Below are 18,184 nucleotides of genomic sequence, written 5' to 3' on the forward strand. Positions count from 1 at the left end.
AAACGAAAGAAGAAGACACAAGTAAAAATCACAGTATCACTGGTACGGCCCGTGAAGGTTGGGCCCCAACCAGAGGCCTGGGATCATCGCAGGTATCGAGGGATAATTGATGCAGTTCCAATAACAGCATATACATATAGATAGATAGATCAACACACACAAAGAGATGATTATTTGTGTGTGTATCACAAGATCATGAATACATATATATATATATATATATATATATATATATATATATATATATATATATATATATATATATATAATATTATATTATATTATAAATATATATATTTTTATATATATATATAAATATATATATATATATATATAATTGTCTCATATATACATATATAAAATACAAGATCATGAAGATATAGATATATATCTTCATGATCTTGCATTTTATTATATCTAAAGTACATGCCTATACTGTGTGTCTAGATAAATGTGCATGCGTCTATACATACACCGCACACACTATATGCTGCGCAGTGCTCGCGGGTGACACAAGAGGGCGAGTGACGCGGCTGCGCCCGATCGCAGGAGTGCCGAGAGATGCCGCGGTCTCCCTGGACGTCTCTCCGCCTCCCCACTCCGCAGAGGCCAGAGCGACACCTCCACTGCCTGGGCGGGGCTCCTCCCCGCAGAGCCCGCCCCCTTCTTGCCGCCCTCCCCCGCCTGGGCTGCGCGGAAGTTCAGGGCGGAGTCTGCAGCTCCTCCCTGCGGAAGTGCGGCGGGCCTCGAGTGCGGCCCGGCGGAGACTCGCCAGCTCGGCGGAACGTTGGCGGCGGCGTTCGGCCCCTTTCTCCAGCTCCCATTGGACGGCCTGTCTTGTGACGTCGTCGGGGGTTCCGGCGGCGAACCCTGAGGCGCCCCGGTTCCCACGTGGCTGCCGGGCCGTCATGAGCAGCGACCCTCCTGCGCTTCTGGCTTCGGGTAGGTGGGCACAGTCCCCTGCGGCTCTACTCAGAAGCAAGTCCCCTTCCAGTCAGTGGGCCTTACTCCCAGGAAAGTGTGGGCTGCGTGGCACCCTCAGGCTGTCATCCCAGCCTCACTGTCCCAGGAGGAAGCCCTACTGGCTACACGAGCACTTACTTCTGAGTAGACCCGCACAGCCTTCAGCTCTCAGGCCCAATCCACGCATGTCTACTCAGAAGTAAGTCCCATTGTAGTCAGTGGGGCTTCCTTCCAGGAAAGTGTGGATGGGATTGCAGCCTATCAAGGGGAAGCTCTAGGTCAGTGCTGCTCAACCAGTGGTACAGATACCACCAGTGGTCCTTGAGGTGCTAGCTGGTGGTACTCACACGACCCCTGGACACCTGCCACCCAGCAGTGAGACCAAGAACGCAACAGCAGAAGGAGGCTCAGCTTGGCAGGCAGCGCTCCAAAGCATGCCTTTCCATGCCTGAAAAAGCCTCCCGTCCACCCTGAGCCTCTTGCTGGTGTTCAGAGCATCTCATCTGGCCTCCCAACCCAGAAGTCACTGGCAGTGATGTCACCACCAGTTACTTCCAGTGCTCCTTCAAATAGCTGAACCACGTGAAGTGGTAGGGCTGAGGACAAACACTGAGAAACGCTTCCACAGCCTTCAAGAAAAAAAGCTTTTGAGCAAGACCTTGTCCGATTTGGGGGAAAAAAATGCACAAGATTTGTGTCCAAAGTCATTCCCATCCATGCATATATCTGTGACGTATCTGGAAAAGCAGTTCTTAGTTATTTATGTAAAAGAATCCTAGATGTGCCCACCTATACAATTTTGCATGGTTTTGGATTATTGTTGCAAGTAGAAACTAAACTCTAAATGTACAAATGGGATACTTAGTTAACAGTTTCCATAATATTATGTGAGGTCTTGTTCACAGAAATAGTAGGTAAGAGGGATAGCAGTGTCTGGGCTGGACCACTTCAGAACACAGGAATTCTCCATAGGCTTAAAAAAAAAGTCTCCTGAGGTAGAAAATTAGCATGTCAGGGGAAAGGGATCTAGCTGAACCTTCTCCCTGAGATGCTTCTTTTCTGTGTAAATTGATTTCTTCTACTTTTCTGCATGGAACAGCATCCATTCCAATGAGGCCCCACCTGCAATCTAAAGTGATATAGCCCTAAAATTTACTTCCCTGTCTTTGTGTGATTGAACCTGAATGTATCTGGTAGCATCTCTTTATAAAAAAAAAAAAAATAGAATGTCAGCAGGTTGGGTGTGGAATTAATATTTGACTGTGAGATCTTCTTCTGGTATATCTCTCCAGCAGCTTTTTATTTGTAATGTGTTATACATCATGCTTTTCTTCTGTTGCCAGCTGTGTAATGTTCAGTATCAACAGGGGAAATTTACAGCCCAATCCTATCCAAGTTTGCACTGTTACAGCTGCAGTGCTGTCCCAAGGTAAGGGAACAAATATTCTCTTACCTTGAGAAGGCCTCTGTGATTGCTTTCTATGTGCTGAATGCAGTGTGCACCTCTTTAGCACAGCTGCATTGACACTGGAAAGTTGGTTAGGACTGGGCTGTTAGACACTTGCTTAGGAGGCCTGCATGAGTTTTGACCCAGCGAACGAAAAGTAGCCTATCGATCAGGTATTGTATCTTGACATCCTCCTCCTTTTTCTGCGGTCTCAGGTAGGAAGCAAAGCAAGACATTTCCGAAACCCCTGATGGGCTACTGTACTTAGAATGTGTTCAGCTTGATGGGTTATGTTGTGCGGACCTGGCCTCTCCTCTTGTAATCGAGGGGACTTAAAAATGCCATGTACTTTTTTGTGAAGTCCTTTATTTTTAAAGTAACATAACCATGAAGATCCACAGGCTATCTGTATGTAAAAAATATTAACATTATGACTGCATTTGCTGGGTTTTGTTTTTGCTGTGTTTACCTGTATTTATATGGTTATATGTTTGCTCAGGAAAAGCATGTCTAGGACAGTAACATTTAGTTCTTTCTTTCCTGTTCTGATTAACTTCTCTCCTTTCCAGCCATGGCATCTTACACCTGCATTACTTGTCGGGTGGCATTCAAGGATGCTGACATCCAGCGTGCCCACTACAAGACTGACTGGCACAGGTACAACTTGAAGCGGAAGGTGGCAGACATGCCTCCAGTGACTGCTGAAAACTTCCAGGAGAGAGTTCTGGCGCAGAGAGCGGGGCTTGAGGAGCAGAAGAAGCCCACCGCTACATACTGCGCGGCATGCAGCAAGAGATTTTCTAACTTCAGTGCTTATGAGAACCACTTGAAGTCCAAGAAGCACTTGGAGCTTGAAAAGAAGGTTGTCCAAGCAGTCAGCAAGAAAGTGGAACTCTTGAACGAGAAGAATTCGGAGAAAGGACTCGCTCAGGAGAATGTAGACAAAGATGCTATGAACGCTGCTATCCAGCAAGCCATCAAAGCCCAGCCATCTTCCTCTCCAAAGAAGGTTCTCTGCAGTGGTGCTGCAGGCTCTACAGTTGCTGCTGAAAGCAGAAGTTCACTGCAGGGTAGAGAACATGGGGAAAAACCTCCTCGACTGCAGTGGTTTGAACAACGAGCCAGAGAGCTGGCAATGGAGCAATCTGATGATGAAGGGGAGGATGAGGAAGGTAACAAAGCAAGGGTACTTTGCTCTAGCCACAAGGATATGAGGAGTGTGGGTACTTTAGCAAAAAGATCTAGGAGTGGGCAGAAGAGGCCTTTGTATGAGTGCCGCCAGTGGGAGTTAGTAAAGCTACATGTATCCTGAATTAATCAGACAGCAGAATTTTTAAAAAAATTACTTTTAGTGCTGTTCCTTTATTAAAAGTTGCGGATGGCAAGCCACTTTAAGAGGCGTTTCCCATTTTGGCTCAAACTGGAGGGAATGCCTGTGCCTGCATGCATCATTTTAAAAACAAGGAAAGCGTACTCCTTTCCTCAGAAATACTGCGTTTTAGCTTTATGCAGATTTAATTGACCTGAGTTTGTCAATTTAATGTAAGACTTATTTAATGGATGATAGTCCTAGTTACGGCCATTGCCTACAACTTGTTATATCAGTGGTTCTCAGTGGGTTGCGACCCACCATTGGAACCAAAACAGGTCACTTTCCCCTTAAGGGGTGTGAGTGACCCATAAATGAGCATCCCGATGTTGCCGTAGTGATCCGTGGGCACCCAGGCACATTTCCACATATGGGGGGGATGACAGAGAGTCCTGGAGGCTTGCAGCTTGCTTATGAGGAAGCCGTGGTGTAGGCTTCCTCATGAGGAAGCTGCTCGAACCATTCACTAAAGAGGCTAGGCCGTGTCTCCAAAACTAGATGTGATAGGACAAAACGGATGCCATTTTTGGAATCGGCACCCCAAATATACCCAGGAATTGGTTTAAGGAAGCAAAAGGTGTGTTGGCCTGTTTTATTGCCTACCCAGCGGTCCTGGGAATTGTACTTAATTATAAGATCGTTTGTGTGATGATTGCACTGAATTGTTAACGTTTGTCTTTTGTGGTAATGAGAAAACTGATATTAAGCTTTTGCTTTGATTTGAAAGATTGGGAAGATGTAGACTCGGATGAAGGTGAAGACTTGGAGTCTGAAGGACAGATGGAAGGAATCCCAGATGAAGCAGAAGAGAGTGTCTCTGAGAAAGAGCACCTTGGCAATGATGCAATCCCAGTAACAAACTGCTTATTCTGTTCCCACCATTCGAGTTCTCTCCTGAAGAATGTGGCCCACATGACAAAGGTCCACAGTTTCTTTATTCCAGATATAGAATACCTTGTGGATCTCAGAGGGCTGATTAAGTACCTAGGTAAGTCTGTGGGATCTTCCCTATTCTTAACCAGATAAAGCAATGTTGTCGATTTTCAGAAAACTTAATACAGTACAGCACGTATTTTAGCATTGGTGTTCCATTAAAAATTACAGTATATATAGCAGGCTGAAATTTGCAGAATGCATTATGCTGTTATACTGAGCTTCTCAAATGTATGCGAATAGATATGAGTACATATGATGGAGAAGTAGGACATCAACCATCAGATGTTGGATATAATGTTTGCATAAGACCCACAGAGGGACAGTCCGGCATATACAAATCCAAATTCTATACAGTAGTTTTTTGTGCTTTGTGTGGGCTAGCAATCTCCAAGCTTGTCCCTACATACATTGAATTTTTTATCGGTAGGTCCCACACAAACATTATGTGCAACATGTGGATGTATGGTATGGAGGAGGGATAAGTGTGCCAACTGGGCAACAGTGGGTTGATGTGACTGTACCACTTTCCCTCGCATGTAAAGTTTTATACAAAGTGGTATATAATAATAACTGGTATTTATATACCGCCTTTCTGGCCATTGGATTAGTCCTTTGGCTTTTATTCAAGGCAGTTTACACAGGCAGGCATTCTCTAAACCCCTGAGGGGATTTTTGCAATCACAAATAAGTTCTGTCTTTCAGTCTACAGTCCAGGTGGATCTCTCATGGTCTGGTGAAATGTTCTGGCCGCATGCTGTCTCCCACATTGACAGCTGGCTCTTTTCCCTCTCATGGAAAGAGCTAGAGCCAGCTTCTTTTGGCTCCAGCCTCCTGCCTTTACACACACACACAGTGGAGAGCTGCATTCAACAGGCCCTTATTGGTAAAGTGCAAGGCCTCAAGGAAGTAATGACAATCACCAGGAAGTTGTGTGCTTGTCTTCACCCCCTCATCTCCCCCACTGCCACCTTTTCTGGTGGACTGCCTTGATTGGGACCCAAGTTCTGAAGCACATTCCAATTCTGCTTTATTTTGTTTGCTTATGAGTGCTGCTCTTTTCACCACTGTTCCCTCTAAGTTGTGCAGGAGCACAGACACGCACCTATAATAGAATGCCAATGCAACTGGAAGACATTTCTGTGCTTCTCACCACTCTCTTTGCAGAGCCTGCCAAAGGACAACCAGGCATTGCATGGAGATCACTAAAAGAATGCTTGGAACAACCAGACCTGGAATGCAGATCACTGTTTAAGTGATGCCTCTATTGGCTTCTGAAAGAACCTCAGAAGAAAGAAAGAACCTTTAAAAAGTCACAATATAGTAGTCTCTTTATTAATACTACTCAGAATTATAATTATAAGGAAGTTTAATAAGGTTCTTCTCCCATTTTCAATCCTTGGCATGCCCAGGTGAAGTGGAATTTCTGTTAACAGACACTGATTTAGAATCAGTGAAATAGAAATTTTAGCCCAATCCTGAGCTGCCCAGGGTACCCAGGCTTGGTGGCACCCAGGAGGGCTGCCACTGAATCCAGTGCTTCCCACGCTACCGTGGAAGGCACTTCAGGAGAAGGGGGCATTCGACCACTTCCCCTGAGTAAGGTAAGCAGCCCCGCAATGGTAAAGGCGCTTGTGTAGGATGCACAGCCCTACCTGAGCGCCCTGGATCCTGTGGAGCGGAGCTCCGCAGATCCACCTCCCATCCCTCCCCCGGCATACCTCCAGCCCGCCCCCCTCCCCGTGTCACACCTTCCCGTCATGCTTCCCCCCGCCCTCTCTCTGACCCCACCAGCCTCCCCCCTCCCCAGAATGCCTCGCCCCCACCCCCACCTGCCGTTCTGCAGCCTGGCGGTCCAGGAGACCGCCAAGCCACAGAACCTGGGCAACCACCTTGCGCTAGCCCAGCACCAGCCGGCACTGGGCTAGCATGGGCGGGAGCCCCGCGGTGAGCCCCACGAACGTGCCTTACGGCATGTTTGCGACTGTGCTCGGCTGCACGGAGCCATGCCACCGACCATAGGATTGGGCTCTAAGGCTGCAGTCCTATATATATATTTTCCTGGAAGTAAAACTCATTTAACACAATGGAACTTACTGCTGAGTAGATATGCATAGGATTGTGCTGTGGATCTGTATTTTCAGAGGGTCTTGTTACCATTTTTGCAGAATACCTGGCATTCATTAGATGGTGGATATTTTTCATTCATTTGTATCATTCACTCCCTGATTCACACAAGTGTTGATTTAAAAATATAAGTAGCGGAGCCGAATGGTCATGGAAATATTGTATGTCATATATGACAATTGTATGCAGAGGTCAAATGAATAAGCAATAAGTACAGTGCTGATCACAACGGCACTAATTGCTGGTAACAAAATTCTTCTAGTGTTGCTAAATTGTTTGAACCTATAATGTGACAGGGTTAGGGGTGTGACACAAAAAGGACTGACCTATAAACATCTTTTACTTGGCATGTTTGAAGTACTAGGTTTCTAGTACTGAATTCCTCCAAACATGACTTCATCAGGTTATGGGCTGATGATGGGTTATGGGCTGGTTTGTACTACCATCCTTTGTTTCATAAGCACCTGCAAATTGCAGGCATTACTAAAAATAATTAATAGTAGCTTCTAGTGAATGCATTCTTTATACAGTATATGGCTGCAAATAGTATACATTGCAGAGCAGTGGGCTTTTCTTGGTGGTCTGTTAATGATTCATTTTTAAAAAAGCTAACTGCATCCAAGTTACATAGTTCTTTATCATGCCTGATAACCATTTAAATATGCCACCAGCTTGCCTTAGTTGTGAAGTGTGAGCAGTACCTCACTTACTACCTAGTGATCAGAATGGCCATTGCCCATTTTAACCCATTTTTGCTCAGCCCACAGATGTACACATTTGGTCCCTGTTGCATATATGCAACATTGGGCAGGCACGGCTTAATTAAAATTACAGTGGCTTATATACTGCTCAGGTCTTTAACTGCTCTGCTCAGTTGGGAGAAAAATTAGAGGGAACACTGCTTGTCACCATAGACAACCTGCCTCTGTGGAAAACTTTGAACATATTGTAACATTTTGTACAGGATTGGTGTCCAAGTGTGGGTTAGAAGCTCTGATGGATTTAGTGACCTAACTTCAATTCTGTTACGTTTTTGTAAGATAACGGGCAAATAATGGACAAACATATTTACTGAGATACGTAACAGAAAGCGATAAAACTGGAGGTTGAAGGAGGAACATCTTTGAGTTTGTTGATCACTTGTGTTGTTAACTAGTAAACCAATGATGGCCATGCATGTTTGAGCCAACCTGTGGCATCAAGGCTCCAGAATGCCCCCATTCATTACCATCTCTATTGAAAATGTTCATTAGTTAACCCATTTTTGCCTAGCCCATAGGTGTACACATTTGGTCCCTGTCGCATATATGCAACGTTGAGCAGAAATGACTTAAAGAGGAGGGAGAAGGGAGCCAACAGTGGCCTGCTAATGAAGTATTCCATTATTTGTTATCTTTTCAAATCCGCATTTCAATTGGAGGCATGCCTAGGATAAATGGTTTCAATATGTAGAGTCCAGAGATGTGCTTGCTTTGTGTTTGCCTCCATTTTCCCATTTGGGATAAGGTTTGAATTGTAAAATCTTATGAAACTGGAGGTATTGAGTTTGGTATAAGATCCAAGCACAAACTGTTGTTCCTCCCTCACAACTTGCAGGAGAGAAGGTTGGAGTTGGGAAGATCTGCCTGTGGTGCAATGAGAAGGGGAAATCCTTTTACACAACTGAAGCTGTGCAAGCCCACATGAATGACAAAAGTCACTGCAGGCTCTTCACTGAAGGAGATGCTGCCCTGGAGTTTGCAGACTTCTATGACTTCAGGTGGGAAGTGGTGACTGGTGACTCTTTTGCAGATTGGGAACAGTGAATGAAAGGGTTCCTTTTTGGCTCACTTAAAATGTGGCCTTTGTGATATAGGCGTGGCTCTGTTGTGGCTTTTTAGTGCAAGTTCAGTGCAAGTTTAGATGTTTCTTCCTATACCAGTGCTACCGGCCTTTAAAATTAGTTGATAACGATGTGAAAAATAATCTTGTAGTGATATTAGTAGTCCTCCAGTAGTAGTAGTAGTAGTCCTCCAGCTATAGTCTGAAATGGTACAATCCCAGGAATGTACCATATGACAATTCTGAATATAGAATTCTTTGAAAAGGTCAACAGGCATGTGGATGCGGGAGAACCCGTGGACATTATATATCTGGACTTTCAGAAGGCGTTTGACACGGTCCCTCACCAAAGGCTACTGAAAAAACTCCACAGTCAGGGAATTAGAGGACAGGTCCTCTCGTGGATTGAGAACTGGTTGGAGGCCAGGAAGCAGAGAGTGGGTGTCAATGGGCAATTTTCACAATGGAGAGAGGTGAAAAGCGGTGTGCCCCAAGGATCTGTCCTGGGACCGGTGCTTTTCAACCTCTTCATAAATGACCTGGAGACAGGGTTGAGCAGTGAAGTGGCTAAGTTTGCAGACGACACCAAACTTTTCCGAGTGGTAAAGACCAGAAGTGATTGTGAGGAGCTCCAGAAGGATCTCTCCAGACTGGCAGAATGGGCAGCAAAATGGCAGATGCGCTTCAATGTCAGTAAGTGTAAAGTCATGCACATTGGGGCAAAAAATCAAAACTTTAGATATAGGCTGATGGGTTCTGAGCTGTCTGTGACAGATCAGGAGAGAGATCTTGGGGTGGTGGTGGACAGGTCGATGAAAGTGTCGACCCAATGTGCGGCGGCAGTGAAGAAGGCCAATTCTATTCTTGGGATCATTAGGAAGGGTATTGAGAACAAAACGGTTAGTATTATAATGCCATTGTACAAATCGATGGTAAGGCCACACCTGGAGTATTGTGTCCAGTTCTGGTCGCCGCATCTCAAGAAAGACATAGTGGAAATGGAAAAGGTGCAAAAGAGAGCGACTAAGATGATTACGGGGCTGGGGCACCTTCCTTATGAGGAAAGGCTACGGCGTTTGGGCCTCTTCAGCCTAGAAAAGAGACGCTTGAGGGGGGACATGATTGAGACATACAAAATTATGCAGGGGATGGACAGAGTGGATAGGGAGATGCTCTTTACACTCTCACATAATACCAGAACCAGGGGACATCCACTAAAATTGAGTGTTGGGCGGGTTAGGACAGACAAAAGAAAATATTTCTTTACTCAGCGCGTGGTCGGTCTGTGGAACTCCTTGCCACAGGATGTGGTGCTGGCGTCTAGCCTAGATGCCTTTAAAAGGGGATTGGACGAGTTTCTGGAGGAAAAATCCATTATGGGGTACAAGCCATGATGTGTATGCGCAACCTCCTGATTTTAGAAATGGGTTAAGTCAGAATGCCAGATGTAGGGGAGGGCACCAGGATGAGGTCTCTTGTTATCTGGTGTGCTCCCTGGGGCATTTGGTGGGCCGCTGTGAGATACAGGAAGCTGGACTAGATGGGCCTATGGCCTGATCCAGTGGGGCTGTTCTTATGTTCTTATGTAATATGAAGATTGGCTTTAAGTATGTTGAGAGACTTCAAGGGATTAGGTCTCATTCAAAGGATATGCCACAACAGCATGGTGGTGTTTAATAGTAGGTTACCCTGATGATGATATAAACGATTGTAAGGACTTGTGAAGCAACCCTTGCAAGATTTTTCAATCTTGAGATGTATCACTGGAGAATATGAATATAATTCAAGGTGCTGGCTTGTTTGGGGGTTTAGTGTTTAAGATTACGGTGGGGCATATTCTCCGAATTTTTCAGTTTTTCTGATGTGAATGTTTGCCATTCTTGGTTCATAGGAGCAGTTATCCTGACTACCAGGAAGAAGGGGATGTGGAGAAGTCTGAAGAACTGCCATCAGAAAGGAATTTGGAGTATGACGATGAGTCTATGGAGTTGATTTTACCTTCAGGTCAGTATAAGAGGGGTCTGCAGCAAAATCTTGCATCTCACTGTTGTCCTGTTGGATAGGAAACCCTCTAGAACCCACATTGAGCTCACTGGAGGAAGAATGGGGTAGAAGTAAATAAACAATCTGATGCGGTGGTGGTGGTGGTGTGTGTGTGTGTTAAGCAGACCAGCTCTCAAAAACTTGAGAAGGTGACACTCGTGAAGCAGCATGCAGTGTGAGGTCATGCAGTTTCTGTCCATTAAGAGTTTTCTTTGATCCACTAAAACTCCTTTGGTTTTTTTATAGTAATATTTATTTACTTATAACAAATACACAAAATCAAAATGTAGTACATAAAACAACTGAAGAAACAGCTGCACGAAATCTACTAACAAATAAAAAAGAAAAAAACTCCGCTAAAACTCCTTTGAAGACAGAAAACTCTATTTGTAAAATTCATTACACTTTCTCATCTGGAACCGCTTGACAAAGGTAGGTTTAGAAATAAAATAAGCCTTTCGAGCCTTCAGGAACAAGAGTGCAAAACAAACTCTTTCTTGACTATAGTACAGCATAATTCTCTTGTAAATTTAATTTGAGTACAGATGTGCACCACTTAACAACCATTCGTTTAATGATGAACTGCGTATACGATGGTGGTCAAAGCACAATAAAGATGCTCTTAATGAGGCAATCACGTCTCCCATAGCTTGCAGCAAAGTACACAGCAGAGAGGCTGTTAATGCAAAGAAGAGGCAATCTTTCTCCGGTAGCCTGGGCAGCCAGCTAGTGTCTGGCAGGGAGTGTCTGTTTACACAACAAAGGCAATAGATTGGACTGAATGTTCACTTAATGACCTGATCGCATAGCAACAGGGATAGGAGAATGTATCCCCATTGTTAAGTGGTGCACACCTGTATTTATATACTGCCTTTCTCATAGACTCAAGACTCTCAAATCTTGAATGCGGTTTACAAAAGCAGGATGACCATAACCCCCCCCTTTTTTTTAAATGGGGTTTTTACAAGTGCAATTCTATGAGAGAAAGTCATAGAATCCTCCGTTCCTCCAGGCATTTTCCTTCATGGTGCAATTGTCATCCTGGCTGTACAGCTCTTGCACTTTCCAAGCTTCCACAAATTGAAATATTACTGAATGCATTCATTTTTTTTAAACTCCAGAAATCTCTATCTTGTAACTCTCTAATCCTGTTTGCGATAGTGCAGTTTAATGTAGATAATCTCCAGCTTTGCGGGTGCAATATTCTTGAAACGAAAGACATGACATGTAGTGTAAGAAAGGGGATCTTTGAGTTGTAGGCATTCTGCAGAATACAGTATTTGAACAGAGACCTAAGGCATATTTTTATACAGTGGCCTCTAGATGGTGCTATTGTGCTTCAGAATTCTGAGATCCCAGGGACCAAACAAACAATCTGTTTACTGGGTTGGGATACTGAGATGGTTTCCAATGTAAATATTGATTCAGGTTGCTCTCCTGGATCTACACTACATTCACATGGGCTGGAATGTGACTCTCTGGCTTACTATTCCAGTGTGTTGACCTCAAGTCACAGCGTGCTTGCAGTAAACACATCCAGCTTGCCATAAAGAACCCAGTACTATGTGGCCAGTTACCTCTCTGGAAGCAAGTCAAAAGCCCTTAGTTATCCAAAATCTCCTGCCCCAGTGGTGTGAATTTTTCTTGTACCCTACCAAGGAACCCAGGTTCAAATCACTACTGAGTAAACTACAGAGTTTTACATATTAAAAAATGTAAATTGCTGGATAAGCTGCCCCTTTGCAACTGTTCACTGAAACTGAAACCACTGTTTGGAAACTCACTGTGCCATCCGAAGCCTCCATTTCATCCAACATGGAATTGCAGGCAAAAATAGTGCCCTAAGTCAAGCCCTGCCTCCTGCCCCAGTAATTTGATTATTGATTTGAATGACTTGTATTATAGATCATTCTATTCTGGGTTGAAAAATGCTTTGAAGGTTTTGTAAATGGAAATGTGGAGTATAAATATTTTAATTAGTTTGCAAGAATTCTTCCCTATATTGTGACATCAGGTTGTTCATTTCCCCACCCTCACGCCACAATACTGGCTGGCTGGGAAACACACAACACAATGATGTCTCAGCATGCCTATGGATTGCTGCCCATTACAGGGACCTGTTTTCAGCAAGATTTAGTGTCACCCTTGTTCAGAAGTTACTTTGGGTGCAATAACTGTGGTTTAAAATAGAGTTATGGGATTGCTCGTAATACCTTGTGCCAAATAATTTTCTTGGATGCTCGTTGGTAGGGAAATCTGGGAAATGCATCTTCCTCAGTTGATCTCTTAAGGGCTTTCTTTAGGAAGTTGCAAATCTTCATGTTCTACATGATACAGGGTTGCTTTACTGTTCTTTACTATCCAGTGTAGTGTTTCTCAAACTGGGTTGCGAGCCAATTTCAGGTAGGTCATATTCATTTCAGTGTTTTATTTTTAATATATTAGGCTTGATGCTACCATGGTATGTGACTACATTTGGGGAAACGTTACAGACCTGTACTTTTAACAAGTTACTATGTATATTTTTTTTAACAATGATAGTAAATGGGGCTAATGGGTAAGTGTGGGTAGGATTGCAGCCTAGGATTGTTAAAAATGTTCCTGCTTGACGATGTCACTTCCAGTCATGACATCACTTCTGGTGGGTCCCAGCAGATTCTCATTCTAAAAAGTGGGTTCTGGTGCTAAATGTGTGAGAAAATTTGCAGCTACCTTGGTCTTTAGTGCAACTTGTCTACTATTCCCGGGGGGTAGGGGGTTCCAGGTTTTACTAGTAACACAACCATGTTTCCAGTGATATCCCTGTTGTTGTTTTGCAGTTTGCTACATTTTCTTTTATTTAATGTTGTTTGTTCCCCCACCCTACCCCACAGGTACTAGGATTGGCCACCGTTCCCTGATGCGCTACTACAAGCAACGGTTTGGTTCCTCACGAGCTGTAACGGTTGCTAAAAATAAACAGGCAGTGGGTCGAGTTTTGCGGCAATATAAAGCCCTTGGCTGGACAAACAGCTCAGGTAGGCAAACAGAATTAATATCTTGCATCAGCTTTGTAATTAACCAGTGTCCCAGGCAGAGATCTCTGCGAGCCATAAGTAGAGAAGTCCCATAGAGGTAACCACTAGTTACAGTAGTGTCCTGGTTCTGGCAGGTCCATCATCTGTCATTTCAAGCTGACATGTGTCAGCTTTTTAAAGAACTGACATTTCTTGATTTTTGTACTGCCTTTTGAGTGCCCTGATGTCTATCTAGTGCTGCCAATCCAGAACGGTTGATGGCATTTTCTCCCCCCCCCCCCCAAGGGTATTGGAGTATTTAAATAGCTGTCTCTCTCTGAGAATTTCTAGAATTGTCTGGCTGGCTGATGCTGAATGAAATGAATGTTCTGATCCAGCAAGCCATTTCTTAAATTGAGCAATTTGCAGTCCTGAAACAAAGAACCTACTTAGTGTGGGGAAGATTGCTAAATGTTTCTAAGCTTACTGGGGGAAGAAGCCCACTATACTCATGCATAGCAAAATGGGGCACTTCAGTTCATCATAAAAGAACTTCTGCTATGTATTGAGATGTGAAACATTGGCTCTTTCTCCATTATGTTCAGGAGCAGAACTGGCTCACAAGCATGACATGCAATATCTTCAGAGGATGAAAGCCAAGTGGATGCTGAAGACCAGCATGCAGAACAATGCTACAAAGCAAATGCACTTCCGCATGCAAGTCAGGTTCTGAGAGTGCCCGAGGACAACGCATGTTTGAAGCCTTTTGTCTTATGCTCTTGGTAACAAAATGGAAGATCCAGTGCTCTAGTGACTGAAGATTGTGGCATTGAAAATGTAGCTGATGGCTTGTCATTGGCTCTTTGTCTCCTGCTATTTTCAAAGTCTCTTCCAAGGAGATATTCTGGTTCTCCTCCTACGATCTTACCTGTTGTATTTCGGATCAATAAAACGTACACGTAAAAAGCACTTGCTGCTGGTTAGTCGTGGAACTGACTCCCAGATAGGGATGATGTGCAACTGGGTTTGGCCAAATTATTTACTTACTATTATTTAAAAAAAAAAAATTCTATCCTGTCCTCCCACTCCCTCAGAGGCCACTAGAGTGGCTTATAATTAAATTTCAAATTAAATTATACAACCGTCATCATATGAACAATGCATGGGGATTATCTCACAAAGTATGTCTTATCTAAAATATGAATAATGACTGAATTTTTTTAAAGTCACCCCTGTAAGCAGAAGGCTAGTTGAAATAAAAAGATCTTTAAAAAGCTACCAGAAGGGCCCAACTATATTTCCTGGGTCCAGTAGGCAGCTCAGTCTCCACTGGTGATTGTGCAGGAACCAGGGTTTCTGGATAGCCCCCAGAATGCCTTGTGGCATGATGTCACCCAAGAGCTCCATGCACTGTGCCTCCCCAGCCTCCCACACCACACATCACTGCCACGTACATCAAGTTCTCGGGGCTGCAACTGGAGTGAGCATTCTGAACAGGGAACACAGCCCAAGGATGGACAGAATCACAAAACATATATGTACCACTCTGACAGGTTTCATATGATTAGTAGGGTGATGAGTAGCAAAGAGGTATTTGGATATGCTGTGGGATGAAACTCACAAAGCCCACAGACTTTTGCATTCTAAGGTGTGTTCCTTCCATGGAAAATGCCTGTTACAACAGGTATGCATCACTTAACGTCGGGGATACATTCTCCAATCTCTGTTATTACACAATTAGGTCGTTAAGCAAACATTCAGCCCACTTTAGTGTCTTTGTGTAAACAGATACTCCCTGCCAGACACCAGCTGGTTGCACAGGCCACTGGAGACTGATTGCTGCCTCTTTGCATTAAGAGCCTCTACGTTGGATAAACAGACACTTTGCTGCAGGCTATGGGAGACTTATCAGCCTCATTAAGAGCCTCTTTGACCACCATTGTATGTGCAGTTTGTTGTTAAGTGAAAGGTTGTTAAGTGACACATGCCTGTATGTGGATTTCTGCATGTGGAGTTTAGACTTGGAGGCAAATATCATGGATTGAAATGGGATTGACTGAGTTTCTGCTAAACTGCATGTTGAAGGCTGTAGTGAAGGATGTTGGAACAACCACTTTTAAGGGCAATTGTGCTACTGGTAGAGATGCTGCCCTTTGATGGTGTTTGCACCTCTGTGAGTGATTTGGGCAGAACCACTGGGAAAATTCAAACAGATGGACTCCTGTGTGAAACCAGAGGGTCAGAAACCTTTGCTGCACTATTTTGGCAACAATATTTTTACCCCGCCTTTCTCCCCCAAGGCAGCTATCCTTATAAACAATCCCAGCATTACCACCACCCATCAGTGTACACATAGCATTTAAGTAATGCTACAGCCTCCCTCCCATGACTTGAAGGCTATGATAGAATTGCTCTTAATCACTTTCAGTCTTGCCCTGAATCTTATGATCTCCTGTTGCTGCACTAGGAGAGTATGATCTATACAATATTGGAAAACTTGAGGTGTTTCATTGGTATGTGCAAATTCATCTGGCCCTCTTTGCAAAATGACTAAACACCCAGCCTTGGTTGACCTAGTTGCAAATCTTGAATAATGCTATTTAATGGAAACAGGCCCAGCACTTGATACAAATAATTTATTTCTTGAATAATAATTCTTACAAATGACCTTTCTCAATGAAACTTCTCTGTGCATACAATTAACATTTATCATACTCAAACTGTGCATCTTAAGAGGATGAAAACAAGGGGAATGCAAATTAATAACAGAGTGTAGCCTGACCCCTGAGCATAATTAGAGTTCTAATCTTTATCTTAATTTGCTATGAAATTACATCACACCTCTGCTCTAAGAACATGTTTAGCATATATTTTAGCTGATTTCCTATGCAAAACCCTGAAAAATAAGCACAGTGCTAAAAAGATTATCCGTTGTTGAGACTATTCTGCCCCTTATTTATCTGGCATACAGCCAAGGCAGTGGTTCCCAAACTGTGTGCCATGACACTGCAGGATGCCATGGCAAACTTGAAGAGGTGCTGGCTATCCCAAACACCACCATCTTGACTGGGCCAAGATTTTGCGAGATCTCACATGATTTCACACAATCTCGGGAGTGCTGGCAGCCGTCTCACCCTCCCACTACACCAGGGGTGCCCCAACCCCGGCCCTGGGGCCACTTGCGGCCCTCGAGGCCTCTCAATGTGGCCCTCAGGGAACCCCCAGTCTCCAATGAGCCTCTGGGCCTCCAGAGATTTGTTGGAGCCCACACTGGCCCGACGCAACTGCTCTCAGCATGAGGGCGACTGTTTGACCTCTCACATGAGCTTTGGGATGAAGGCTCCCTCCACTGCTTGCTGTTTCACGTCTGTGATGCAGTAGCGGCAGCAAAGGAAAGGCTGACCTTGCTTTGTGCAAGGCCTTTTACAGGCCTTGAACTATTGCAAGACCTTCATTCATTCGTATAAGTTCATCTTTAATATATTCATTTATGTAAACTTATGTAAATTTATTCAAATTTTAATTGTAAATTAATTCTTTTTTCCCTGCCCCCCCGATACAGTGTCAGAGAGACGATGTGGCCCCCCTGCCAAAAACTTTGGATAGCCCTGCACTTCACTAAGGGCACCATGGCTAGGGTATGTTTGGGAACCACTGGTCCAAGGAGTTCCATAGGCCACCAGGAAGACCCGTGCAGAGGTGAAAGAAAAATATTTTTGTTTACCTTTTGCAGGCCTCCTGATCATCCCCCCCCCCCACTTCATAGCATGCAATGCTCACCTTCATGGTGTGGCTGCATGCTTCAGTGTAGTGGTGGGGGGATAAGATTGGACAGCTAATGGGAGGAAGGGGTTTCCATTAATGCCAAAAGTTCATTAAATCTGAATGTGTTTATAACAATGTGCATGTGCATTTGCAGAACATATAAGACTAGTTTTTAAAGAAGCCAATGTCTGTTTTCTGAAGTATGTTAAATCAAGGTCCGTTAAGGGTTCACCATACCTTCCCACAGCGTGCACTGAACGACAAGTTAACTGACACAAAAGATATAAGAAGCCACTGTTAATTGTATTTTCTCCCTCCCCAGATGTTCAAAAATGGGAACTTCTGGATTTTTATGCAGAATTATTGTACGTTTCTTAAATGTGAGGAAAGGTTAAAAATGGGCACCTTGCTTGATCATCTTTTGGCCTATTCAGCACTCCTACTAGACTCCCCTTGTCTTTTTAATTAACCAAGGAAAGAAGAGAGAACTGGGAATTTAAATTTTTGGCTGAAGACAGTGGTCCAGAGCAGGGCTCTCTAGACTTCAGCCTGCGGGCCAGAGTCGGTGTCTTCCCCCATGTGAATGGAGCTTACCGTTCCACGGGGGAGGCTTCCATTGTTGCCCCATGTTCATTCCACCTCGCTGCTGCTGTGTTCTGCTGCCCCAAGCAAGCTCTGCTCCAGGATTTCCTGGCAGACACAGTGGGACGGAGCAAACAT

At 44.1% G+C, this 18,184-nt stretch overlaps 1 protein-coding gene across 1 annotated transcript; it reads left to right on the top strand.

Annotated features, from left to right (window-relative positions):
• Positions 1–741: 741 nt before the first annotated feature.
• On the top strand, positions 742–14,836 carry ZNF622 (zinc finger protein 622). Its single transcript, XM_066625459.1, has 7 exons — positions 742–942; positions 2,980–3,582; positions 4,507–4,767; positions 8,436–8,598; positions 10,552–10,664; positions 13,577–13,720; positions 14,305–14,836. Exons 1-7 carry the CDS (start codon positions 909–911, stop codon positions 14,430–14,432), a joined length of 1,446 nt encoding a protein of 481 aa, XP_066481556.1. The 5' UTR covers positions 742–908; the 3' UTR covers positions 14,433–14,836.
• Positions 14,837–18,184: the final 3,348 nt, after the last annotated feature.

This window comes from Tiliqua scincoides, chromosome 4, assembly GCF_035046505.1.
Source record: "Tiliqua scincoides isolate rTilSci1 chromosome 4, rTilSci1.hap2, whole genome shotgun sequence".
NCBI classification, from domain to species: Eukaryota; Metazoa; Chordata; class Lepidosauria; order Squamata; family Scincidae; genus Tiliqua; species Tiliqua scincoides.

Bases quoted from the DNA above. Each gene is read 5' to 3' on its own strand.
- ZNF622 (XM_066625459.1), top strand. From the start codon at position 909: ATGAGCAGCGACCCTCCTGCGCTTCTGGCTTCGG. The intron at 10,665-13,576 runs GTCAGTATAAGA...CCTACCCCACAG, and splicing joins GGAGTTGATTTTACCTTCAG to GTACTAGGATTGGCCACCGT. The intron at 13,721-14,304 runs GTAGGCAAACAG...CATTATGTTCAG, and splicing joins TGGCTGGACAAACAGCTCAG to GAGCAGAACTGGCTCACAAG.